This window comes from Apodemus sylvaticus, chromosome 12 (genome assembly GCF_947179515.1).
Source record: "Apodemus sylvaticus chromosome 12, mApoSyl1.1, whole genome shotgun sequence".
NCBI classification, from domain to species: Eukaryota; Metazoa; Chordata; class Mammalia; order Rodentia; family Muridae; genus Apodemus; species Apodemus sylvaticus.
This window is the reverse complement of record NC_067483.1, coordinates 25,684,057-25,712,005: the sequence shown is the minus strand read 5'-3', so window position 1 is coordinate 25,712,005 and position 27,949 is coordinate 25,684,057. Positions and strand designations below refer to the sequence as shown.

The 27,949-nt window shown below is 49.9% G+C and overlaps 2 protein-coding genes across 3 annotated transcripts in view; both read left to right on the top strand.

Annotated features, from left to right (window-relative positions):
- Ralb (RAS like proto-oncogene B) overlaps positions 1-22,884 on the top strand; it is a 42,089-nt gene extending 19,205 nt beyond the window's left edge. For both annotated transcript variants that reach the window (XM_052201094.1, XM_052201093.1), the window contains 4 exons: positions 6,076-6,238; positions 12,975-13,183; positions 16,988-17,165; positions 21,333-22,884. In XM_052201094.1, coding sequence (XP_052057054.1) covers positions 6,125-6,238; positions 12,975-13,183; positions 16,988-17,165; positions 21,333-21,452 — 621 coding nt within the window. In that variant the 5' untranslated portion in view covers positions 6,076-6,124 and the 3' untranslated portion in view covers positions 21,453-22,884. The remainder of the gene's footprint in view (positions 1-6,075; positions 6,239-12,974; positions 13,184-16,987; positions 17,166-21,332) is intronic.
- Epb41l5 (erythrocyte membrane protein band 4.1 like 5) overlaps positions 1-27,949 on the top strand; it is a 415,759-nt gene that overhangs the window by 168,261 nt on the left and 219,549 nt on the right. The window lies entirely within an intron of this gene.

Here is a 27,949-nt window from a genome sequence, read left to right as displayed (position 1 = left end):
TTTCTAGGGAATCTGGGTTTGCCTCGTCAACCCTGTTCTTTAATGGCCAAGTCCACAGCCGCTGTAGACCTATACAGAGAGCACTCGCAAGACTGGGCTGAGCTGCGGTTGACTGGTAGTTCATGTGTGTGTGTGTGTGTATGCACGTGTGTGTGTGTGTATGCACGTGTGTGTGTTGTGTCTCTGTGTGTGTCTGTGTGTCTGTGTGTGTGTGGTATGTGTGTGTATGCGCGTGGTATGTGTATATGTGTATCTGTGTGTGTGTGGTGTGTGTGTGTGGTATGTGTGTCTGTGTGTGTGTGTGTGTGTGGTGTGTGTCTGTGTGTGTGTGGTATGTGTTCTGTGTGTGTGTGTGGTGTGTCTCTGTGTGTGTCTGTGTGTCTGTGTCTGTGTGTGGTATGTGTGTCTGTGTGCGTGGTATGTGTATATGTGTGTCTGTGTGTGTGTGGTGTGTGTGTGTGGTATTTGTGTCTGTGTGTGTTTGGTATGTGTTCTCTGTGTGTGTGTGGTGTGTATGTGTGGTATGTATATATGTGTGTGTTATATGTGTGTGTGTTATGTGTGTGTGTGTTATGTGTGTGTGTTATGTGTGTGTGTGTTGTGTGTGTGTTATGTGTGTGTGTGTGGTGTGTGTGTTATGTGTGTAGTGTGTGTGTGTGTGATGTGTGTGTGGTGTGTGTGTGTGTGGTGTGTGTGTGGTGTGTGTGTGTGGTGTGTGTCTGTGTGTGTGTGTGTGTGTCTGTGTGTGTGTCTGTGTGTGTGTCTGTGTGTGTGTCTGTGTGGTATGTGTCTATGTATCTCTGTGTGTGTGTTATGTGTGTATGTGTGTGTGTGTGTGTGTGGTATGTGTGTGTGTCTCTGTGTCTGTATATGCTCTTGTGCCTCCTTCCTACATGCAAGTATCTTGTATTTTTAAATGTTATTTACTAATTATTCCTTTGAAGGATTTTATTTACACATGTGTGAGTGTATGTCCCACGTGATCAGGTGTCCTGAGAGACCAGAGAGGGTGCTGGATTCCAGGAGCTGGAGATCAAGGCAGCTGGGAGGCGCCTGGCGGAGCAAGCGCTGTGGAGCCATCGAATGCTCTCCTCTCCAGCCCCAGGGCATCCCTTTCCTTTTCTCCCAGATGCTCTCTGTAGCTCTAGCAGCCCACAATGCTGACTCGGACCTGAAATAATCTTTTTATTTTTTAAATTTTTTGATTTTCAATGTGTGTGCCGGTGCATGTGTATGTGTGTGTATGCTGTGTGTGTGCTCTATGTGTATTTGTGTAAGTGTGTGTGTGCATAGTGCGGGGTGTGAGTGTGTGGAGAACAACTTGCAGGTATTGGCTCTGTCCTTTCTCTAGTGCATCTGGGGCTGGAAGTCAGGTGCTCACCGTGGGTGGCCTAGTGCCTTTTCCCCACTGAGCCGCCTCGCCCGCCTCTGAATCTGTCTTTTTAATGATGGTTGTAAGCACTGGCTTTGTAACTCATGTGCACACTGTGCATTTGCCAGCCTGCCTTGGCTTTCCGTGGTCGAGAGCCCTCCCTTCTCCCCTCTTTCTTTAGTACTTATTATAGGGGTGGCTTTATGGGTTCCTGATCTCCTTTTCTATGGAGAGGTTGTGGGTGCTGTTACTCAGATATCTGTCTGGAGACAGGCTCTCTCTGAAGCAGGATCTTGTCTGTAGACTTGACCAGCTGGCCGCTGGGGCCCGAGACCCACCAGGCTTCCTCTCTAGTCCTGAGATTACAAGCGCGCACCCCTACAAATGGCGTTTTCCTTTTAAATTTAGGTCCGCCTGCTTATGGCGCAAGCACTTTCCTCACTCAGCCCCAGATTCTGAATTTTTCAATGACGCGTTTTAATGAGCTTTTCTTTGTTGTAACAAAGCATTTGACAAAAATCAAATGCTGAGCATTTAATGCCTGAGCCAATGGAGCCTTTTCTCATCTGCCACAGCCCCCGCTCCCCCCCCTGCTCCCCCCCCTGCTCCCCCCACTCTCCCCCCTTCCCCCTCCCCCCTCCCCCTCCCCCCATCCCCCCCACTCCCCTCGTGCTGGGATTAAAGGCTCGTGCTCCCCACTGGCTCCCCACCTTGTCTTTTGTTTTGTTTTGTTTTCGAGACAGGGTTTCTCTGTGTAGCCCTGGCTGTCCTGGAGCTCACTCTGTAGACCAGGCTGGCCTCAAACTCAGAAATCCGCCTGCCTCTGCCTCCCAAGTGCTGGGATTACTGGCGTGTGCCACCACCACCCTGCCCACCTTGTCTTTTGAGACAGAGCATTAGAGTCAGAGCCTTGGGCTTCCTGCCTAGCTTTGTACATAGGGTCTGGGGATCTGAGATCTCGTCTTCATCCTTGCGCAGAGAAGCTAACTCCCTAGCTGTGTTCTTTGTGGCGACTGATTTTTGTTGTTGTTGTTGTTGGAGCAATGTTTGAGCTTTGTTTTCTTTGGTGACAAGGTTTCACTGTGTCAGCCACCAAGGCTGGCCTGGAACTCAGGACTCTTCCCCCACCTCAGCCTCCTGAGTGCTGGGAATGCAAGCACGCACTTCCACACCTGGCCTAGCAGTCACTGTTAACCGTGTATCTCTGGTTAGTGTCTCCACTTACACATTCTTGTATTTGAAACCTTTGAGGGCATAGGTCGTTTTGCAAACTATATCTCTTGTACTTTATCTGTTTTTGCAGTCTGAATGTAATTTGTCATTTTCTTGATGATTGAGGGCCCCCAGAGCATTGGTGTGGGCCCCGGGCGTGGCCTTGGGCTGTTCACAGTCAAGGTCACGGGTCTGCTTTCCCGAAGTCCTTCAGGCACCTGCCCACACCAGGCATCCACACATCCGCCCTTCTCCCCTATGCTAATTATGTGCTTTTTAATGAGTGAGCTAAGCAATTAACCAGCTAATTAAGCACATCTAAGTGGGGATAGAAATAGAAGGAATGGGGGTACAGGCGCCCCACAAGGCTGTGATTCAGGAACTTGAAAATACCTTTGGCCTCGTTTACAGCCTCTAACTGTTTCCTGCGGAGGTGAGGCCGGGAACGCGGTTGGAACTCACACCACCTAAAGGCCCACAACGTCTCAGCACCAACCTTGTTTCTGTGAATTTGGTGGAAATAAACCCATTTGTCCGGGCTGGGGCAGGGTCCTTTCAGACACATGCTGACAACCAAATTATGCACTACACAGGTCTGTGGTTTTCGCATGCACGTTTGGCATGTGTGTGCACGTGCTGCATGTACTTTATGGTGTGGGGAGTGCGCAGACCCGCGTGCACACATGGAGGTGGGAGGCGAACACTGGCCACCTGTGTGTGCATGTGTGCACACCCGTGCCACAGCACATGTGTGGAAATGAGAACAGCTTGTGGGAGGTGATTCTCTCTTTCACCCACATGGGTTCCAGGATCGAACTCTGGAAGACAGTCTCAGCAGGAAGCCATCTCCCCGGAGCCCCCTTCATTTTTCAGACAGGGTTTCCTGAGGAGCCTGGAGTGAACGTCAGGGACCCGCCTGTGACTGCGGTCCCCACTGCTGGGGTCCCAGGTGCACACAGCCTTACCTGGCTTTTCATGAGTTCGGGAGATCTGTGCTCAGCTACTCATGCCTGTGTGGCAGACATGAGTAGTCGTTCTTGTCACTGAACGAGACTACCATTTACTCCTGGTGTTTGTCTGTTTCCATTTTAAAGAAAGTCAATGTCTTTGCCAATGATAATCACCAATGATCAGTCAATGATAATCACTGAAGACCAAAACTTTAGTTTCGCCCCAAGTCCAAAAATACAGGGACTGCAATGTGGCTCAGTCCATACAGCGGCTGCCCAGCATTCTGGGTTCGATCCCCCTGCACCACCACATAAACCCCATGTGGAGGGTAGGGACCTGAGGCCAGAAATAGGTGAGAAAAGGCTCCATTGCCTCGGGCATTTAAATGCTTAGCGAAGTTGTTTGGGGAGGCTGAGGGGGTGCGGCCCTGCATACACACTGTACATAACACGCCCATATGCTATACATACACAGTACACATGCACACATATACATACATGCATATGTACTCAAACATATATACACATAGGCATGCATGCTATACATTACATACTTTCATATACATACATACTATACACATATGCATGCACATACATGTGCACATACACACATGTTCACATATACACTCTACATATACACATGGACTCACACATATACCCATGCACACACTATACACACATACATACTATGCATACACATATACACACAGACACACAGACTGTATACACACATATACACACTATACACACAGACATACACTTACACTACACACACACACACACACACACACACACGAACAGTGTTTTAGGCATTCTGAGTGATTTTTTTTAAGTCCACATGACTTTAATTTTTTTCTTAAGTTTGAGACAGGGTCTTTGTATGTACCCCAGGCTAGCCTTGAAGGCTGTATATAGCTGAAGATGGCCTTGAACTTATGGTCATTTCCCCTTTGCTTTCTTTAGTGCTGGGATTAAAGGTCACTTCTCTTGCTTCCTCCATCTGGTCTTTCGATAATGTCATTTTTTTCCCAGATGTTATTTTTACCTCCGTTAAGGTTGATCAAGTCCTTATTTGTCTAACACCGGCCTGAGTTGTCCTGTAGGGGGCGTGTGCTGACTTCTGTTCCAATTTGTAGCAGAGGCTGGGATTGTGGGTGTTTGCTGCCCCCAGTGGTGAGCCTTTGAGAACATCTCAGAGAGGTTTTGTGGTTCTCTGTGTCTCCGGCTGTAGCTTGCTTTGCTAATTGCCGGGCAGGCTTTGGAGGGCTGCTGTGGCTACAGCGCTTTAGGGAAAACTCCCCTGCTTCAGGGTCTCTGATGATCAAGGAGCCTCTTGGTTGTTGTTAGACTGCTAGTTCCTCTAACATATTCATTCAAAAAACTTTAAGTTGTTTTTTGCACATGGATGTTTTATCTGCTCACACACCTGTGTACCACAAGCACACCCGGTACCTGTGAATCCCAGAGAGTGTCTCAGATTCCCGGGGACTGGAAGTTCCAGGCAGTTCTGAGCCCACAGTGGGTGCTGGGAATTAAACCAGGGTCCTCTGGAAGAGCAGCCAGTGCTTTTAATTGCTGACCCATCTTTCTAGTTCAGTCCTGTCCCGTGTCCCCCTCCCCCTCCCCCCTCCCCTCACTTTGGGAGACAGGCCCTGGATGGCCTGGAATTCACTTTGTGAACAAGGCTGACCTCAAACTCAAGAGATTAAAGGCGTGCACCACCAGACCCGGCTCTTTCAATCAACTCATTTTAAAAATTACTTATTTTGTGTATGGAGGGCGTGGCCGTGCCCTGGCACTTGTGTCGATGGCAGAAGACAACTTACAAGAATCCGTTCTCTCCTTCAGCTGTGTGGGTCCTGGAGACTGAACTCAGGTTGTCTCACTTGTGAGAGACGTCCTTATATGCTAAACCGTGTCACCATGTGACATAGTGTTCTTTACATGACATAGCTCCTTTAGGGTCTTGGTTTCTCACCTGAGAAGTTGCCTCGGTTCTAACTCTTCCTTGTCCTTTATATGTGGGGTTTACAGCTTGAACTCACGATGTCCTGCAAGCGCTTTGCCAACTGAGGCAGCTCTGGCTTAGGATGTGTTGACTTTTATAAAGTGACCAACTCCTTGCCCCCATCCCTGGCAGTGTAGACTTGGGATATCTCCTCCTGTTTCTCCTTTCTCAGCTTTGTCCTATCCTGGGTCCCCTTGGGTAAGTGACTTCACAGTTGCCAGACTGTCATGACTCTTCCTCTCCGGGCCCTTCTCTGTTGGAATGGGTTAAGTGTTTCTAAGGTGCAGGGGAGGGCTGGAGAAATGGCTTGGTACAAAGATGACCACCAACTCCAGCCCCAGGGAATCTGACATCCTTTTCTGGTCTCTGAGGTCACCACACTCATGTGCGGCACACATGCCCACACAGGCACGCACACACAATTTAAAATGAAAATCAAACATTTAAAGAGTAGGGATGTCTGTCATATGTCATTTGCTTTCAACCGCATGGGACACACACCGTCTCTAAGCTCTGGTCTCTGTCACCCGCAGCTCCTCATCTGGGCCATCTGTCCGTGTGTCTCCGCCTCAGACCAGCAGGATGGCTGCCAACAAGGGCAAGAACCAGGGCTCCCTGGTACTTCACAAGGTCATCATGGTCGGCAGCGGAGGGGTCGGCAAGTCAGCCCTGACACTTCAGTTCATGTATGACGAGGTAAGAGGGGCCCCGCAGCCCGCGCCCGCTGGGACGTCACGTGTGTCTGCTCCGGGCGTGTTCTATGTCCCTTTCCCTATGGAGTGTTTGAATAGCTTCAGGAGCACGGGGTCTCAGCAGAAGATTCTGGCTGCTGACGTAGTGGTGATTTTAGTGGTGGTAGGAACGGAAGGAGTTTCTCTGCACACTGTATCTCCAGCATCATGTGTCCTTTCTTTGAGATAGGATCAAGGAGAGAGAGATACCTCTGTATATGTTCTATAACTTAATTTTTATTTTAAATTACATGCATGCTGAAAAATGCGTGTGTATGGGGGCCGGGGTTATTTAGAAAAGTGCAGTTGCCTTCAGTGGCCAGAAGAGGGCATTAGACGCCCTGGAGTTGTCCGCAATTGGAGTTGCCAAATGTGTGTTCTGGGGACCAAACTCCTGTCATCTCCAAGAGCAGCACGCACTCGTCAGCACTGGGCCATCTCTCCAACTCCAACACTTTTTTTTTTAAGATAGAGTCTCCTGTAGCTCAGGCTGGCCTGGAACTCATTATGTAGTCAAGGATGACCTAATCTTCCTATGCCTCCTTCCTGGGGTTACAGGTGTGTGCTACCTTGCCTAGTTTATGAGGCTGTGGGGATGGAGCTTGGGCGTGTGCAGGCGAGAACCAACTGAGCTACTCCCCAGCACCAGGTCTTGATGTCTCTGAAAGGGTTGAATGTTAAAGAACCAACCCTCAGCCTACAGCCCTTTGGGAAGTTGAGTTTAGTTAGAGGGGTCAGGTCATCGGAAGTGTGTCCTCAAAAGAGATATCAGAGTCCCACTCCCTTCCTGCCTTTCCTCCGCGTCCTGGTTGCGGGGACGTGAGGAGCCATTTCTGCTGGTGTTCTCACCCCTTCCTCTGTTCACCTCAGGCCCTGAGGACTGTGGAGCCATCAGTCAAAAATGAACCTTTTCTCTTTTATTGATTTTGGTGTGTGTGTCTGTGTGTCTCTGTGTGTGCCATGTGTGTCTATGTATCTGTCTGTGTGTGAGTTGTATGTGTCTATGTGTCTGTGTGTGTGTCAGTGTTGTGTGTGTGTCTGTGTTGTGTGTGTGTGTCTGTGTTGTGTGTGTGTCTGTGTTGTGTGTGTGTGTCTGTGTTGTGTGTGTGTGTCTGTGTGTGTCTCTGTGCGTGTGTGCGCGCGCATGCACGCGCGCATGAGTGTGCATGCATGTGTGCATGTGTGTGTGTGCATGCATGTGTGTGTGTGTGTGTGTGTGTGTGACATGTGTGCACACACACAGAGATGGAAGGCCATAACCCTAATTGTCATTCTTTGGGAACTGTCCATCATAACTTTTGGGGCAGGGTCTCACCATCTGGAGCTCTCTGAGGCGAGGCTCACTGGCCCGTGAGCGGCAGGGGTTGCTCTTCCCTATCTCCCAGCACTGAGATCACACCCACTCATGGCCACACCCAGCTTTGAATGTGGTTCCAGGGCTTGGACTCAGGTTTTGTGGCTGTCAGGCAAGCGCTTTTACCAAGTGAGCCATCTCCAGCCCCAGTCCTCTTACCTGTACACCGGCCGCCTGCTTTCCTCCTGGGGTGGAGTCACAGCAGGGGCAGGGCTGTGGAGGATGTGTGTGTGTGTGTGTGTGTGTGTGTGTGTGTGTGTGTGGTGGGGGAGAGGGTTCCTGTGTATGTGTGTGTGTGTGTGTGTGTGTGCATGTCACACCACACTGGAGGTCAGAGGACAACAGGGAAGAGTCAGTTCTCTCTCTCATGGACCCTACATGGGTCCTGGATTCAAACTCCAGGTTTTCAAGCTTGGAGAAAATCACTCATACGCCATCCTGCTGACCCAAAATTCACTTTTTTGCCATATACATTCTAAGCAGGTGTGGTCATGTATACCTGTAATCCCAATACTCCGGAGGCTGAGGCAGGAGGATCATGAGTTAGAGGCTAGCCTGAGCTTTGTAGCAAAGCCCTGTGTCAAAAAAAAAAAAAGTATAAAATAATGCATTGTTGTCTCGGGCACTTTCCGGTTGCTGTGATATTAAACCTTGACAAGAGCAGCTTAAAGGACAAATGCTATATTGGTGAAGGCATGGCAGCAGGGGCAGGTGGCTGGCCACACTGCTCACACTGCTCACACTGCTCACACTGCTCACACTGCTCACACTCAGGAAGCCAAGAGTGAACAGGGCTGTTAAACTCCACGGCCACCACCTCCAGTGACCGCTTCCTCCCAGAAGGCTCCATTTCCTAAAATCTCCACAACCTTCACAAACGGTGCCCCCTTTTCTAATATTGCCCTTTGATCTGTCAAAGTTTCACATTTTCAAAAATTTAATTCGTTTATTTTATGTGCATTGGTGTCGTGCCTGTGTGGATGTCTATGCACCACACATGTGTAGTACCCACAGCGGCCAGAAGAGGGCATCAGATTCCCTGGAACTGGAGTTGTATACAGAAAGTCAAGCTGCCACGTGGGTGCTTGGGAATTGAACTCTGTTCTTCCGGAAGAGTTCAGCTGCTGAGCCATCTCTCCAGCCCTGAAAGTTTTAAGTTTTAGTGAAGTCCAGTTTAGAGTGGTGTGTGTGTGTGTATGTGTCTGTGTGAGACATGTTGGTTGCACATGGGAGGTCAGAGGAAACTCGCATGACTCAGTTTCTTCTTGAACCTTGTGTGTCCCAGGGCTGGGATCCCTGTGTGTCTGAGAGGCAAACCCCTTTATCCCCGCCCCCCAGACTGTTTCGAGCCAGTCACTGTGTTATGTACCCGGCATGAGAAGTCCAGTTTTTCTATGCTTTTTTTATTTACTTGTGTGTACACAGAGTTTCATTCCTGCATCCACTCTGTGTATTTTTATTTACTTGTGTTTAGGTGTGTTGTGTAAAAAACCTTGTCTCAAAAAGACAAAAGCAAAAAATATCTGTCCGTCCTCGCCTTCCGAGTGCTGGCACAGAAGGCGTGTGCCACCACGCCCACCTTCTGTCCCTCATTTCTTTAAAGTAAATCTCAGATTTATCCTGTGGCCGTTTCATTCCTGCATCCACTCTGTGTGGATCCCGTTTGTTTTCCGTTCTGCTCTCCCTCCCCACTTCCGGTCTCGCTCGTCCTGAAGAGACCCCTCTCCCTTCACGGCTATTCCGTGTGACCCGCTGAGCTCAACCAGGGGTGCTTATGTGGGCGTCACAGGGCTGGTACATTCTGAGGCACAGCATCTTTAGCTTGCTCAGGCCTAGCCCCAGACCTAACCCCAGCAGTGCTAGGCCTGGCTGAGAGCTCAGTGGGTAACCAAGCGAGGGGACCCGAGTTTGAACCCCTGGAGCCCATGTAAAAGCTGAATATAGTAGTGTCTGTAACCCCAGTACTTCCGTGGGAAGAGCAGAGGTGTTGCAGGAGACTCCCTGGAGCCAGCCCAGTACACGCGGTGTCCAGCCCAGCACGCAGTGTCCAGCCCAGTACACACGGTGTCCAGCCCAGCACACGCGGTGTCAAGCAAAAGGAAGAGACCCTGTCTCACGAGCACGGTGGGAGGGGAAGGCTGATGCCTGAGGTTATCCTGTGACCTCCGCTATGTGCAGCACAGACTCTCCCACACTCCTATCCACAAACATCAGAAACACATACACACACACACACACACACACACACACATACATGCACACATAAATACACATGTATACACACACAAACACACATACATGCACACATAAATACACATGTATACACACACAAACACACATACATGCACACACAAATACACACGTATATACACATACATACACACATACATGCACACACATATGCACACATGGACACACACATACACAAACACACACCACACACAGAAACATACACATACACACAAACACACACACATTCACGCACACACAAATACATACACAAACATACACCATACACAGAAACACACACATACATACACACACAAACACATATACACATACATACACATACACACAAACACATACATTCACACACAAATACACACATATACACACATACACACATATATGCACACACATACACAAACATATACCACACACAAACACACACTACACACCACACACAGAAACACACACATACATACACACAAACACACATATACACATACATACACACACAAACACATACACACGTGCACACACACATACACAAACATACACCACACACAAACTCACACCACATATACAAACACACACATACACATAAGCACACAAACACACATACATGCACACACAAACACATATACATACACAAAGATACACCACACACACAAACACACATATACACATACACACACATACACACACAAACACATACACACATGCACACACAAACACACACATATATATACACATGCTAAATAAATGTAATTAAAATATTTAAAGGGACAGCATTTATCAAGAGTTTGCTAACGTCTCATAAATTAGTTATTTGTTGTGTGTTTGTCTTTATTACAAAAAGAAGCATTTGGGGAGGCTAATTTGCTGCTTTTCCTTTTGGCAGCTTTTGAATTTGTTTTGTCTTGGGGGAATACATGCTTATAGACATAGGTAATCATTTCTCCTCTACTGGTGACCTGCTGCAGAATGACACACTGTTGTTCTAGCGCTTTCTACACACCCGCACATAGTTTCCTTCCTCCCTTTCGTGCGAAAGCGGAGCGTTCGGTGTGTAGGCAGCCTTCGCTGAGCATTCCAGGGGGCCTTCATCTTTTGTGATGCCCTTTGGTGCCAACAGTGGCCTTGATTCTGGGGCCAGCGTTTTTCTGGAGATTAGATTCCTGGAAGCTAGATGTGGGGAGGGTCGGAGGATAAAGTTCTTCTCGTTTTATCAGACGCTGACAAGTCTCCCCATGGGATGCCTGTCCCCTGTCCCTCGGGAACAAAGTGTCTTTCCCCAAAGCCTGTGTCTCAGGGCAGCTCCCCCTCCTCCCCTCTCCCTCCCCCTCCTTTTGCAGTAGTGAGGTGAGCAGTCTCGTGCTGCCTTTGGATACTCTGAGGTGCTCCCGTCGGTGTGTGCTGAAGAGGAGTGCTCAGTGCCCTGTGTGCACCTCTCAAGTTCTGGCTAGCACTTGCACCGTGTGTGCTGTGCCGTGCTGTGCTGGGCCTCTATTGTTTTTTATTCTTGGGAAATCTAATTTATCAATTTTTTTTAACATGGCTTCTGGACTTTGAGTCATAGTTTAAAAAGGCCTTCTCTACTTCAAGGTATTAAGGTGCTTACCATGTCTACTTTCAGTGCTTGACTGGATTTATTTACTAATTTACATGTGTGTGTGCATGTTCATGTATGCAGATGTATGCCTGGGGGGTGTACTCATACATGTACACGCACATGCCTGTGAGCCTACAGAGGCAGGAGAATGTCCCCAGGTAATGTTCCTCAGACGTGGTCCACCTTGTTTTTTGTTTTTTTTTAAATAGATTTAACTCTTTTTTAATATTTATTTATTTATTATATGTAAGTACACTGTAGCTGTCTTCAGACGCCAAAAGAGGGTGTCAGATCTCTTTACGGATGGTTGTGAGCCACCATGTGGATGCTGGGATTTGAACTCATGACCTTTGGAAGAGCAGTCAGTGCTCTTACCAGCTGAGCCATCTCTCCAGCCCCCACCTTGTTTTTGAAACAAGGTCTCTCATTGGCCTGGGGATCTCTGAGTAGGCTGGCCTTAGCTGGCCTTAGCTGGCCTTAGCTGGCCTTAACTGGCCTTAGCTGGCCAATGTCCCCTGTTCTCATGTCTCTGGACTGAGATTGCAAGCATGCACTGTTATCATGTCTCATTTTTTTTAGATTTATTATTTTTAGTTACATGTACTGATGTGTAACTGTGTGTGTGTGTGTGCGCATACAGTGCAGGTGCCCACGTGTCCTGGACACACCGGATCCCCTGGAGCCACCCAAGGGTACTGTGGCCTGAACTCAGGTCCCCTAGGAGAGCCTTATGCACTCTTAACTGCCGAGCCCTCTCTCCATCTCCAGCCTCTGGCTTTTGTCTTTTTTTTGTTTGTTTGTTTTTTTCAAGACAGGGTTTCTCTGTGTAGCCCTGGTTGTCCTCGAACTCACTCTGTAGACCAGGCTGGCCTCAAACTCAGAAATCCTCCTGCCTCTGCCTCCCAAGTGCTGGGATTAGAGGCATGTTGTTTGTAGAGAGGTCAAGCTCAGTTCTTCCTGCCCCATGGCCAGCACTTTCCCCGCGGAGCCCCTCCCAGCCCCTCCGGTGGTTCTATTCTACACTCCGGCTCCTCTTGCCAGAATCCTTAGGAATGATTGTCACAGTTCTTCTGATTGTTGTAAACACAGGTTCCCGGGCCTCACCTTTGCTGTGTTTGTATTCTGATTTTATGCTGTGTGGACAATGATAGCACCAAGAGTTCTGCTTAGTGCTTGCCCTTCTTATGTTTAAAATGGCGCTATCTGCGCTGTTGTTGAAAGCTTAAAAAAAATAGAAGAACTCAGAGCTATCAAGAAAGGAAGGGGGTCCCAAGAATGGTGGAACATGCCTGTAATTCCATCACTGGAAGGTAGAGACAGGAGGTTCAAGACCAGCCTGAGACTGTCAGAAGGGAGGGAGGGAGGGAGGGGGGAGGGAGGGAGGGACATGGGGAGGGAGGGAGGAGGGAGGGAAGGGTAGGTTGTTTGTATTCTCCAGTGTCTTCTCGGGGTGTAATAACTCTAGACTCTCAGAGCCAACCGTACACCCTAATTCTGATTGTTTTCCCCCAGTTTGTAGAAGACTATGAACCCACCAAAGCTGACAGTTACAGAAAGAAGGTGGTTCTCGACGGAGAAGAGGTTCAGATAGACATCCTGGACACAGCCGGCCAGGAGGACTATGCGGCCATCCGTGACAACTACTTCCGGAGCGGAGAAGGCTTTCTGCTGGTGTTCTCCATCACAGAACACGAGTCGTTCACGGCCACGGCCGAGTTCAGGTGTGCTTGGCGGGGCGAGCCTGGCCCTGACCTTCCATGAGGCCCAACGGCACGGGGATGGCCGGGCTCTGATGAGGAAGAACTCTGCCTAGGGCTCGCTGAATCTGAGCGTGCCAATAGACCCCAGGGCCTCTGCAAGAGCTGACAGTGCTCCAACTCCAAGTTCTGTTGTACAGAAACACTGAGCACCGGGGTGCACCTCTTCTGTAATCAGTTCTTCACCACATAAGCATTCCATTATTTTATATAATTTGCATTTTTTCGTCTACTCCCCTTGAGAACGTTTCTGTGTTAATCTGCTTTCCCATTGCTCTGACAGAATACCCTAGCCAGTCCGCTTATCAGAAAAGGCGTTACTCCAGTTTGTGGTTTCTGAGACTGCAAACCATGGTCACGTGGCCTGTTGCTCTGGGCTTGGGGCGGGGGTGAGGGCGCGTGAGGCATGGTGGGGTTTATCACTGAAGGCCTGTACAGTACACAGCAGCTGGGACACAAAAGAGGGAGTCTAGAGTCTCAGAGTCCCCTTGCAGAGCACACCCCAGAGACCAAGCTTCTCCTCACCAGGCCCTGCCTCCTAAAGGGTCAACTATTTTCCAGTAGCACACAGACTGGACACTGAGCCAAAAACACATTTAAGATCAGAAGCGTAACAATATTCATTGCCTGGGAGAGCTTGAAACTCACTTTAAGGCCAGGCTGGCCTTGAACTCATAGAACCCACCTGTGTCTGCTTCCAAAGTACAGGGATTAAAAGCGTGGGTCACCATACCCGGAAGGTGACATTTTGTGTTAAGAACGTGATTAGAGTCTAGCAATAAGCTGAGGATTGAAAATGAAAGCCAACGCTGGGCGGCGGTGGCGCATGCCTGTAATCCCAGCACTTGGGAGGCAGAGGCAGGTGGATTTCTGAGTTCGAGGCCAGCCTGGTCTACAAAGTGAGTTCCAGGATACCTAGGGCTACACAGAGAAACCCTGTCCTGAAAAAACCAAATCCAAAAAACAAAAAAACCAAAAAAAACAACAACAACAACAACAAAAAAAACCCAAAAACAAACAAACAAAAAAGAAAATGGAAGGCAAGCCCTATACTTTGTTCCTGTAATTCCTTCTTGACTTTTCTTTTTATTATTTTATACGTACGGGTGTTTTGTCTGCGTATGTATCTGTGTACACATACATGCCTGGGGCCTGTGGAAGCCAGAAGTGCGCTTTGCTCCCCTGGGACTAGAGTTACAGAAGGTTGTGAGCCACCATGTGGGCGCAGGGGATTGAACCTGGGTCCTCAGGAAGAGCAGCCCGTGCTCTTAACCACTGAGCCGTCTCTCTAGCTACTATGTGAGTGTGTATATATGTGTGTGTGTGTGTCTGTCTGTCTCTTTCTCTCTCTGTGTGTGTCTGTCTGCCTGCCTCCATGTGTGTGTGTGTGTGTGTGTGTGTCTGTCTGTCTGTCTGTCTCTCTCTCTCTGTGTGTCTGTCTGTCTGTCTCTGTGTCTGTCTGTCTGTCTCTCTGTATATGTGTGTCTGTCTGTCTGTCTCTCTGTGTATGTGTGTCTGTCTGTCTCTCTGTGTGTGTGTGTCTGTCTGTCTGTCTCTATGTCTGTCTGTCTGTCTCTCTGTATATGTGTGTCTGTGTGTGTGTGTGTGTGTCTATCTGTCTGTCTCTGTGTGTGTGTGTGTGTGTGTGTGTGTGTAAGGGTCAACCTCAACTGTCTTTACTGTCCACATCATTTTTGAGGCAGTGTCTCCAGTGGTGGGGTCGGCTGGTGAGCAGGCCCAAGGATCCTCCTGGCTTCACGCTCCTGGTGCGGAGAACACAGGGCCTTCTCCCAGCTGTCCTGCCTGCTTTTGTTTCGTTTTTTTTTTTTTTTTTTTTTTTTTTTTTTTTTTAATGTGGCTTCTTGGGAACAAACTCTTCACTTGGCCATCTTCCAAGCTCCTTTTCTCCATCCTTTAAGAATGTTTTTATTTTAGCCGGGTGGTGGTGGCGCACGCCTGTAATCCCAGCACTCTAGGAGGCAGAGGCGGAGGCAGGCGGATTTCTGAGTGCGAGGCCAGCCTGGTCTACAGAGTGAGTTCCAGGACAGCCAGAGCTACACAGAGAAACCCTGTCTTGGAAAAAAACAAAAAAACAAAAACAAAACAAAAAAAAAAGAATGTTTTTATTAGTATTTGTGTGGGATGGCATGTGTGCATGTGTGTGTGCATGTATGTGCACATGTATGTGTATTGGTGCTATGGAGAATGGTGGAGGTTGGGGAGGTCTTGGGGCAGTCGGCTCTGTCCTCTCCAGGAATGCCAGGCAGCCAGGCTTGGGGCCAAGCCCCCGTCCTAGCTGAGTCACCTCTGCAGTGCCTGAGCTATAACGCGTTCTTTCTTGTCGTGAGCTTGAGGACCGTCCAAAGGTAAAAAGAGCCAGCTAAACATTTCCCAAGGTTTGGAAGACCGCCTTGGTGAGCTGGGGGAGCAGCAGGGGCTGAACTCAGCCTATCTGGTGGAGAAGGCTGATGCTAAGGTGACCCGTGCCTGTGGTCCCGGGTCTCTAAAGAGCGGAGGGCCCTACCTTGCTTTCTGCAGCTGCTGTGTGTGTGTGTGTGTGTGTGTGTGTGTGTGTGTGTGTAGGAGACAGACAGCAGAGAACTCAGCGTGAGCTGTTGTCTCTGTAGATTTTTTTTTTTTTTGAGCATTCAGGAAGTTTCTATGTGGGTAGCACTTTTGTTTTCACAATTGTGGTTTCCTCTTCATAATCTGATTTTGATGCCATCCCAAAGAGGAAACAGGATATATGTGCACAACTGCCTTCTTTTCTCCCTTGTGCCTGTATTGGAATTATTAAGCATTCTTGTGAGCTGTTGTTTGGGTTTGATGAGGTTTTTTGTTTTGTTTGTTGTTTTAAGTCATGTCTCATGAAGCCCAGGTTAGCCTTAAACTCACTCTGTAGCTAAGATGACCATGAACAAAGCCAGGTGGTGGTGGCGCACGCCTATAATCCCAACACTCTGGGAGGCAGAGGCAGGCAGATTTCTGAGTTCGAGGCCAGCCTGGTCTATGGAGTGAGTTCCAGGCCTGCCAGGGCTACACAGAGAAACCCTGTCTCGAAACCCCCCTCCCCCAAAAAAAGATGACCATGAACTCCTGGCCTTCCTGTCTCCACTGAGTACTGGGCTTCCAGGCGTGTAGTGCCATGGCTGCCTAGGGGTTACTGAGACGAACCGGGGGCCCTGTGTATGCAGTGGGAGCACCCCGTCCGCTGGGCCACACCCCGGGAGTTTGAGAGGCTTCCTTCTCGGACTTCCTTCTCACCCTTCTCTTCACCCCATAAACTGGGACATCCTGCTGAAATGTAGACTCCTGACTTCCTGTGTAGACGTCTCTTTTGTAGGATGTGTGGGGCAGAGAAATCTGTACCTGGGAGAGACCAGATGATCACATGGTGGGTGAAAGCCAAGGGCCAGCCTGGGAAAGCCCCTGCTAGTAGACGCCCATTTTGAAATCTCCCCAATGAAGTGATTTCTTGTGTTCTTTAGCCAGACTTCTTAGATGCCCTGTAAACACAGAGGCATGGTGGCGGCCACTTGTAAAGCTGACTTCCTATGCTGGCATTAAAACAAAACAAAGCAACGTTATTTATTTGTGCGGCTGTGCGCGGGGTGCGGGAGCCGGTTTTCACACTCACAGTGTAGAGCAGACTCAGGTCCTCAGGCTGCCGTGGAGGCGAGCGCTCAGCCTCCGCGCCTTCCCCTGCCTCTCCCGCTGGCTGGCTGGTGTTAGCTTTCTAACCACACTGCTCTTGCACACCACCCCTAGGGAGCAGATCCTCCGAGTCAAGGCCGAGGAGGATAAGATCCCACTGCTGGTCGTGGGCAACAAGTCCGACCTGGAGGAGCGGAGGCAGGTTCCCGTGGATGAGGCCCGAGGCAAAGCGGAAGAGTGGGGTGTGCAGTATGTGGAGACATCCGCGAAGACCCGCGCCAACGTGGACAAGGTAGGACAAGATCTGCAGGCTTCTCGGAATCCGACTTCCGCTGTCTTGCTTGCTTGGCTTTTATCTTATTTTAACCGTGTGTGTGTGTGTGTGTGTGTGTGTGTGTGTGTGTGTGTGTGTGTGTGTGTCTGTCTGTCTGTCTGTCTGTCTATGTAGGGGTATGTGAATATAGGTGCTCAAGGAAGCAAGAAGAATCCTGTGGAATTGAAGTTGCAGGTGCTTGTGAACTGTCTGATGTGGGTACTGGGAACTGAATTCAGGTCCTCTGCAAGAGTGGTGCTCCCTCCTGACCCCTCAGCCATGGTGGCTGCTACCTCTGCTACCACTGTACCCCCTCCTTTCTTTCTCCCTCTTCCTCCTCCTCTCCCTCCTCCTCTTCCTCCTCTTCCTCCTCCTCTTCTCTTCCTCTTCTTCCTCCTCCTCCTCTTCCTCCTCTTCCTCCTCTCCCTCCTCCTCTTCCTTCTCTTCCTCCTCCTCTTCCTCCCTCTTCCTCCTCCTCCTCTTCCTTCTCCTCCTCCTCCTCTTTTTTTCTTTTCACAGTCTCATAACACCCCTGTATGTAGGCCTCAGGCTTCTGTACGTAGGCCTTCTAGGCCTTCTAGGCCTCCTGCATCCACCTCCCAAGTGCTGGCACTACAGGCTTATGCCACCACAGTTGACTTCTTTTTTTTTTTTTTAAAGATTTATTTATTATATGTAAGTACACTGTAACTGTCTTCAGACACACCAGAAGAGGGTGTCAGAGCTCATTACAGATGGCTGTGAGCCACCGTGTGGTTGCTGGGAATTGAACTCAGGACCTTCGGAAGAGCAGTCGGTACTCTTAACTGTTGAGCCATCTCTCCAGCCCAACTTGTCATTTTCTGTTTCCCCTTTTCTTTTCCCATCCTGTTTTGTCTTTTTGATAGTCCCACACAGGCTAGCCTAGAGCTCCGTATGTAGCTGAGGAGAACCTTGAACTTCTGATCTCCCAGCCTCCAGCCCTCTATCTTCCAGCACTGGGACTCCAGGCATGCGCCATGGCATGGGGTTTATGCGGTACTGGGCATGGGACCCAGGGCTCTACGCAAACACATGGGTGCCCTGTGGTTTTCTTTTGCATCAGAGTTCAGAGTGTTAGCACACAGTGAAGAAGGCGCCTTATAGCTGAACGCCACTCCGTTTCCACGGGCTGTGGTGTGGGCTCTTACTTCACACCCTGGGCTTGTGAAATCAGTGCAGAGCCAGGGCAGGCAGAAGGGCTGTGTCTGCGCCCAGTTGTGCTCCACCGCAGATCTCTCTACCTCTTCTTTTTCTCAGTTCACACTGTAGCCCAGGCTAGCTCTGTGGGAGATCATTCCCCCCACCCCCTTTGTACCCTACCAGGTTCTGGAGGAGGACTGAGTGCTCTCAAGGGTCATTCGGAGGGTCTGGCTGTAAGCAGGGGTCAGTGCTCTCCGTAGCCTGGGGCACGGTGAACTGTGTTCCATCATTGGCTGGGTTTAGGTTATCATGTGGGTCCCAGGGAACTGAGTTCAAGTTGCCAGGGTTAGCACCATTTCCCTGGCTCTGTCTGCCTGCCTGTCTTCTGTCCGTGTGTGTGTGTGTGTGTGTGTGTGTGTGTGTGTGTGTGTGTACAGTGTGTGTGTCTGTGTGTATCTGTCTGTCTGTTCGTCTATCTTACCTTCTTATACAATCTGTCTATCTATCTATCTATCTATCTATCTATCTATCTATCTATCTATCTGTTGAGACAGGGTCTCATGTGCTCTAGACTGACCTGTAGCTCTCATGTTGGAAGTGCTAGAAAGGCAGGTGTGGCCGTCACACCTGATCTGTGGTGTCAGGGTGGAGCCCAGTACTTGACAAGCTCTCTCCCAGCCGCCACCTCCCAGCATCTTTGTTTTCTTCATGTTGTTCTCATGCTGCTTCTTGTGACGCTAAGGCTCCCGTTCCTCTTCTTCCTATCTTCAGTTTCCTCACTGTGGGAAACACAGGGGGCATCCAGGCATAGCCTTAATCTTCTCCGGAGAGGACGCGGGTGCACATTTGAGACAAGGTGTAGATGTCCCCTGCCTCCCACACCCGGCCTCAGGTTCTATGTTTTAAAACCAAGAAGGCTGTCTGCTCGTGGTAACACAGGCCTTTGATCCACTACTCAGAAGGCAGGGCCCCGCAGATCTCTGCAAGTTCAAGGCCAGCATGGTCTCCTTAAGGAGAGGAGACCTTGTCTAAACAACATAACAACAACAAAACCAAACAAAGACTTTTTCCGCATGAAAATGCTGTTGTTTTTTGAGGAGTTTGGAATCAACACTCTGGGATCTCATTTTTTGGGGGGTGGGGGGACATGTCATCATCTCTCCCTCCTCTCCCTGGACAACCTTTGACCTGCAGGCAAGACCCAGAAGGAACTTGTAACAGGGAGTAAGTTTCCTTCAGTAAGCACTTCCCTCAGAAAGGCCGTGGAGGTAGATAGCTGCTCTGCCCAGGAGCGGTGTAGGCAGCTTTCTGGTTGGACGTTCCTTGGGCCTTCCTGCCCTTTATCACAGGATGACACCAAAGGCTGTGCTAGCAAAACGGGTGTAGACGTCAGCCTGAGACACTTGGGGTTCCCTTCCCTGTGCCTGGGGTTCAGCTCATGTGGAGCGCCAGAACAGGAAAGCAATCTTGTTTTGCTTCATTTCTGAAACAGTAATTTATATACCCCAGGCTACTTTCAAATTTGTTGTCTAGACCTGTGACATCACACATACCTTCATCTCTCTCTTTCTCCTCTCTCTCCCTCTCTCCTCCTCCTCCTCCTCCTCCTCCTCCTCCTCCTCCTCCTCCTCCTCCTCCTCCCAGGTGACCTCCTGAGTGCCAGGCCGGTGCTCCACCACCTGAGCCCAGCCCCAGTCCTTGCTCTCCCCCTGGTTCATCTCTGAGAATCAGCTCTGAGCCCGTGGACATGGAGAGGGCAGTGTTCTTTGTCCTGCTTCCAGTTTCTGTGGGAAATCTCCAGTGTGTCTTTGCAGGGAGCATATTTTGTCTGCCGGGGTCTAATCAGTCCCTTGGCGATTGCGGGTGGCAGAGGGTGAAACCCAAACCTCACTGACAAACGATAATGCCGTCCAGATAATGCACGCTGGCTCATCTTTCTCGATAACAGTTTTCTTGGCAGTGGGGTGGACTGGGGTGTGGGGCTGGGGTGTGGGGCTGGGGTACGTGAGGAGGGACGCTGTGACAAGACTTCTCTTTCCCGCTTCTCCCAGCTCTCCAGGTCAGGAACCTGCCTTCCTCATTCCTGCTTCCTTGGTTTCCCAGATTTATCCGTGGTGGCTTTCAAAGTAGGATTTGGGGAGGGGCAAATCATTTATAATGGCATTCCAGCCTTGGTGGGCAAACAAGGTATGGTGACACGGGACAAAGCAGAGACTCAGCCTTTATTTCTTCTCTCTCTCTCTCTCTCTCTCTCTCTCTCTCTCTCTCTCTCTCTCTCTGTATGTGTGTACATGTTTGTGTGTGTGTACATGTTCATACCATTACATGTGTGTAGGCAGAGGTCAGAGAATAACTTGTGAGCACCAGTTTTATCCTCTTACCACGTGGGGCTCAGGTACTGAGTTCAGGTCCCTATGCTCAGTGGGAGGGGACCCTTTGCCTTTCCTGGAAACAGGAAGCATAGACTCACAGGTCATTCCCCTTCAGTGTTGGAATTTCTCACACCGTTCTAGTACCGTGCTTGTAAAAGCACATCTCACCCTTGTTACATAATTAAGAAAGGATCTGGTGACGGGGACAGGCTCGTCCTGTCCGTGACAGCCGTGTGGAATGGCAGGGCTCCGCTTCCGGGAGAGAGAGGGGAGGGTTTCATTAAAGGGGATTCGTACTGCTGAAGATGCCTTGTTATTTATTGTGAATGCTTTGTTTTTAGTGAAACAGGCTCATCAGCGTAAGCTTGGGGGCTGGAGATGGACTTGGGGCCATCATCGGTGTCATGGAAACTGGCCCCCAGGTGCATAGGGAACCAGGATACTTGGCCATGCATAGTATCCTGGGGCCAGCTTGGGCTACAGGAGAGCCTGTCTAAATGAATGAATGAATGAATGAATGAGTGAGTGAGTGAACATTTGGACCCTGTGCTATAAGAGCTGAGTGCATTCCCCCCCTCCTTATTTTTTTCTCTCTCTTCCCTTCCTCTGCCAGGTGTTCTTTGATCTGATGAGAGAAATCCGGGCAAAAAAGATGTCGGAAAACAAGGACAAGAACGGCCGGAAAAGCAGCAAGAGCAAGAAGAGTTTCAAAGAGCGTTGCTGCTTGCTGTGAGCAGGCTGCAGGCACAGCAGAGCGGGCCACACTGCAGCGCAGTGAGCCGGGCCGGAGGTGGCCTCCCGGCTGGCCGGCCGGCCGGCTCCCCGCCCTCTCTCCATCTGCAGCTGCATCCACGATCACTTCTTGAGATGGGACAGATATCCGTGCATCGGTGGCTGGCGGAAGAAAGGCGCCTTTGTCTGTGCGGTGCATCTGTTCCCTTTGCCAGGAGCTTTGAGAGTCTGCCCCTTCCCTCCCCTCCTGAACCATGACCGACACCAGCGCTGGGGTCATGGTGCCGAGATCAGGGATTTGAGTTGTGATGACAAGGATGAGCATTGCCAACTTATTCCCTCTTGTTCTAGGACATGGCCATCTTTCCTTAGGAAATTAAAATGCTTCATATTAGCTGGACATGGTGGTGCACCCTGTAGTCCCAGAACTCTACAAGGTAAGGCAGGGAGGGTAGCCTGAACCCAAGGCCAGCCTGGGCTACCTAGCAAGATCCTGTCTCTAAAAGAAACAAGAATTAACATCTTATTTTCTTAGGTTTTAAAAGAGAGTCTCTGACAAGATCCCTCCTCAGTTCTTATTAGTTTAGAAGTAGATAGAAGAAAAAAAAATCTAAGCTCAGGTAATACTGAAAAAGCCAAAACGATTTGTTTCTTTTCTTTTTTTAAAAGATAAACTTGTGTAGCTTGGAAGCAGAATTAGAAAGATGAACTTCACTTGGGCCAGACAGGCTGAACCAAGCTTCCTGGTGTTTGTAGAGAAAGTGGGACGCTGCTCTCTCCATATTGAAATGGCAGCCAGGTGCTGGCTGTGGGCCTTCCCTCCTCAGCATCCTTACTTAGTGAGGAAACTGTGTGTGGGGGAGATGCAGGCCTACGCCCCATCTCGAGCTTGCTTTTTCTGACTGGGTCATTTCACGTCTTCTTGTCCCCCCCCCCCCCCACACACACACCAGCCATAGGCCTGTTGTTTTTCTTCCTTCTGAAAAATGTGACCAGTTTGAAATATGATGCAGAACGTGGGGCCAGCACCAGCTACCTCTCCGGACTCCCGGTGACTCTCACTTTACAAGCAGATGAAGAAGAGAGGGCTCAGAAGGGCGGGCCATCTCCGTAGCTCCTGGCAGCTGGAAGATGGGCACGGAGATGGGGCAAGTTCCAGAGGTCCACACCCACTCTCTGTCAAGCTCCGTCACAGAGAGGGGGATTCTGGGGCAGGGGGCTGCCACTAAGCACACACACTCCTCCCATTTTCCAGAAGTGAACATTTCATGTTTGGGTGCCGAATGTGAATGTGGGTGGGGAGGGCGGGAGCCCTTCGGATGGGTGTTTTTTACAGAGGTCATGGGAACTAAGGTCTGATCCCTGGGGACTGAGCTTGTGTCACTTCCAAAGAATCATGGGCTTTTTCGAATAAAAAAAATTTACACTTTTCAGGAGTTCGCACTTTTTCCTGCCTGCCACCAAATGGAATGCTCAGGGAAGGGACTTGGCGGTTCCCTGCTCGGTATTCCTAGCAGACGTGCTGCGGTATCAACCAAGCATTACTCCGGTGAATTCCCTGGGCAGGAAACACAACTATAAATACAAGCAGTAACTGTAGCTCCATCTCTCCTGTGGGAGGCATTTCCATCCTCCTGCACAGGTAATTACGCCTGCCTGCTAACAGCCCTGTCAGAGATTTCGCTGACATAAAAATGTCCACATGAGAGAGATGACTCAGTAAGAGCAGGGGCTGCAAAAGTGTGAGGACCTGGGTTCGAATCCCCACACATGTAGAAAGCCAGCTGTGGCCATGTGCATGTCTGTCACCAGAGTGCCGTGGAGTGGGTGGAGGCAGGAGGATCACTGGCACTGGCTGGTGTCAGGTTCAGTGGAGGCCCCATCTCAGAGGAGGAAGATAAGGATCTCTTGAAGCGTGTACGTGCCACAAACCTGAGCTACCCACACACGCGCGCGTGTGTGTGCACATACACACACATACATACACTCACACACACACACACAGCATCAAAGATAACTACACTGCCTATTAAATGGACCCGTCTCCACATCATTGACAGGAATGTGCTTATTAAGCTAGAAGACTTGTGGTATTTAAGTATATTTCATGTGTGTGTGTATGTGTGCGTACTTGGTAGGCATGTGTGGACGCAGGTGCTAATCTTGAACTATATAGGTCAAAGGACAGGCACTTTGGGGAATCGGTTCTCTCCTTCCACCTTTTCATGGGCTCCAGGGATCAAACTCAGAGCACCAGACTTGTTTGGCAAGCGCTTTTACATACTGAACCAATACAGAAATCAATTTAGTGCACGCTGGCATGCCGGCTCGCTGGGTACAGGAGCTTGCCACCAAAACCTGACAACCTGAGTTCAGTCTCTGTGATCCACGTGTGTAGGACAGAACTGACTCTGCGAGTGGTCCTCTGACTCTCAACACATGTGCTGTGGCAGGTATGTGTTCATACATAGCCACACACACACACACACACTAAATAAAAGCAAATAAAGTTTAAATGAGTATTTAAGTAAAACAACAATAGGTGAACTACTCAGTCTCTGTGCCAATGTGGGAGCTGTACTCTTAACGGAGGAGCACAGATGCTTGGCTGTGTCACCACACAGGCGACAACCTGAATCCTGTCCCTGAGCTGAAATACTCATTCATACATGAAACACTCGTGTCCATTGTAGGAGGAAGAAACATTCCTAAAATAGTCCTCTGTTGCAGTCATGCAGTCACGTGCATGCACACATTATGAGTATCTTAAATTTTATTTGTGTGTGTGTGTGTGTTCGTGTGCACATGAATGCAGGTGTGTGCAGTAGCCAGAAGAGGGTGTTGGGTCTTTGGAGTTACTAGTGACTGTGATCTGCCTGCTGTGGGTGCTGGGAATCGAACTCTGGTCCTGTGGAAGAGAAACCAGGGCGCCTGATGGGCCATCTCACCAGCCCCAAATAAATATTAACTGCGGAAAATACTGGAACACTAGTAACAGCAAACATGACTTTGATTTTTTAATTACATGTTTATTTCTTTCTTGTGCATGTGCATGTGTGCGTGTGTATGCTCACGTGTGTGCACTCAAGCCCGAGTGGGCTCCAGGATGCAATTCAGCTCATCAGCCTTGGGTGGCAGATGCCCCCACCCACTACACCATGCCACTGACTCCATACTTTGATATTTTTACTTTTAAACTTATTGGAGTCATGACTGCACATGCTTTTTGACGGTCTAGAAGACGGTCTGAGGAGCGAGTAGCAGCAGCCTTGTGGCCTTGCTCCTGAGACAATCTGTTCTTCACCTCATGTCTGCTCCCAGTGCACCCTCTGGTACGCTGGTCTTCCGCTGTGTTCATATTCGCCTGTGCACGCGTGCGTGCGTGCGTGCGTGCGTGCTTGTTTGTGTGAGTGTGTATGCTTCCTGTGCGTGTGCGTGTGCCTGCTTGCCTGAGAGGATGCATGCTAGCCTGAGTTCAAAAGCTTTGTTTTTGTTCAATACCTTGGCTTTCCAAGGATATTACAATTCTTTAATGTCTTTGCGTGTGGTATGCGCGTGCCACTCTATCCACGTGGAGGTCAGAGGTTAGACCCTTACAGGTGTAAGACTCTTGGATCTTACACCTTGTTTTGAGGCACGGTTCCAGTGTTGCTGCTGCTGCTTACCCCAGGTTAGCAGCCCCGTTGGGGGTCTCCCGTCTCCACCTCCCACCTCCGCGCAGCGCACAGGCGCACAGGCGCACTGGTGCACCTTCCTCCCGTGGCTTCTTGGATTCGACTTGAGCCCTGCACTTGTGTGGCAACCACACGACCGGATTAACTGCCTCCCGCCCCATGGTAAAGCTTTTGAAAGCTGTCTTTCCAGAGTGGAGCTTGTTTCGTTTTGAAGTGAGTGGTTTTGGTTCGTGATTCTTTTTTAAGCTATGAGTTTCGCCCAAGTATCTGTGGTCTCCGGTTCGCAGCCATACTCTGAGGAGGAAGAGAGTTAGGAGCTCGGAAAACCCATGTGGAGCTTTTGGGATATGGTGGTGAATGAGTAAAAATCCAGCCATGGTTGCTGAGTACCCCGAAGGGTAAAACTCCTGCACCAAGGTCCCTTCTGCCTCACCCCCACCTTTCATCGGGGTCACAGCAATGCTCTCGTCAAGCGGCATCTAGTCTCCCTCTCGCAGGCTCCTCCCCCGCAGGCTCCTCCCCACAGGCTCCTCCCCTTTCCACTGTTCTGCTGACTTGGTTCCTTGGCTAGTCATGCATGTCTGTAATGCATTCTGCTTACCTCCCCCCCCCCCCCAGCTCTCATCGTTTTCATCCCAGCTCCCCCCGGACCCCTACTCTGCACCCCTACCCCGCACACCTAGTTCTTCCTACCTGCCCTTTGCTTTGCTTCATGACTTTGGCTTTGTCGCGGGACCCCTTGTGGCCGTCAGCATGCGCACTGGGTTGGAGCTATGCATTGGAACCCGTGGAGTCACCGGTGGACACACGACTGAAGGCAAAGACTCCCTACCTCTGCCTGACATTTTTTTTTCTTTTGAGGCAGGGTCTTACTGTGTAACCCAGGCGAGCCTGGAACTTACCATGTTTACAGACCCATCTGCCTCCACCTCTCAGGTTGTGGGATTAAAGGCATGCGCACCACCCTAACCCTCGGCCTGATGTGGACAGGCCTGCTCTTGTGCAGAGCCAGCACAGGCATCAGTAACAGCTGCCTGGACTTCCAGATTGCGACTGTCACCATGCCAGAGGGTAGCGTTTGGAAGGCCTGTCCGGTCCTTCCAGCTCGTGGATTCCATGCTTCTCGTCACACTATCCCGGAGGGGTAGAAGGGCTCGGTGATAAAGCCGGGCGGTGGTGGCGCACGCCTGTAATCCCAGCACTTGGGAGGCAGAGGCAGGCAGATTTCTGAGTTCCAGGCCAGCCTGGTCTACAGAGTGAGTTCCAGGCCAGCCTGGTCTACAGAGTGAGTTCCAGGACAGCCAGGGCTACACAGAGAAACCGTATCTCAAAAAAACTGCGCGCGCGGGAGGAAGAGAGAGAGAGAGAGAGAGAGAGAGAGAGAGAGAGAGAGAGAGAGAGAGAGAGAGAGAGAGAGAGAGAGAATAAGTTCTATGGATGTGTGGTGGGGTTTGGGGGAAGGAGGCATCCCTTCCCCCTGAGGGTCCAGCCACATGACAGTGTAGTATAGAATAGAGTTTATTAGGGTATGGGAGGGGAGTTAAGAGGGTAGTAGAGGCAGAGAAAGGCAGAGAGAGGGAGAGAGTAGAGAAGTAGAGGCGGGCCATGACCACATGGAGAGGGGGAGGGAAGAGGGAAGGGAAGAGGGGAGGGTATTCGCATCATTTTATTTTACTTTACTTTACTTTATTGTTTCTTTTAAGACGGAGTCTCATTGTCTGCTCACTCTGTAGACCAGGCTGGCCTCGAACTCACAGAGTGCTCCCAAGTGCTGGGGATAAAGGCCTGTGTTTCCACCATCACCGGACTCAAGCCTTCTTTTTAATGTTTTGGTGGGGACATTGTCTTGTATTTTTATTCTGGTTTCAGGGTTGTTGTTGTTCTTTTTTTTTCCCCAGCAGGTGTTTCCACTTTGCAGATCTGAGGGAGGGGCCCCTGACGTGTTCATTTTAACCAAGGGCACCAAGCAACCCTTCGCCTGCAGGAGCTGAGCTAGAGCCTGGTTTGCAGCCGAGTCAGGGAGCCTTGGGTTCCCTTTCATTTGCCCCTTTTCTGTCTGCCTGCAAGGCTGGGGAGTTGATTACCCACACGCAGTGCAGAGGGAGCATGGGATCTCTTCCTCCTCCTAACTTCTGTTGTTGTTTTGTTTCTGTTCTGAGATGGGGTTTTGCCACCCAGGCTTGGCTCGAACTCTGAGACTCTCCTGCCTCTGTCCGCTGAGTATTGAGGGTAAAGGCCTGCGACACTACGGCTGGCCGGCTTCAGATTCTGTAAGAGGATGACTCTGAATTCCTGATCCTCCTGCCTCCACCCCACAAGTGCTACATGTACAGATGTGCACCATCAGACTGTGCAGTGCTGGGTGTGGAGGCCGGCACTTCTTACACACTAGGCAAGCATTCTACCACACCCCCATCTTGTCAAGTAATTCTTGTGTATTTTCAGTAGTCACAGCTAGAAATGCTCTCCTAAAAATCTGACTTTCTCAGACATAACACAAACAAATAAACAACAATATGATTTTAAACTTATCGTACAAATGTAACGACAGACCACTACGGCCGCCTACCGATAAAACCTTGGTTTGGGTGAGGATTTGGAGACAGGCTGACATCTCGGCCCAAGGTGTGCCTTCACTTCTGCATAAATGCAAACACAGGCAACAGGCGAGTGTGGGAAATGCTGGGACTTGGATTCCTGCTGTAGGGATTCACAGGGATTCTTCATGTCCCAGGGTGGTGGCCAAGACTGCCGTGTGACTTGACTCCAGCTCTGTTACCTCTGCCCTGTGATCAAATACCTAACAAAAGAAACGTAAGGAGGA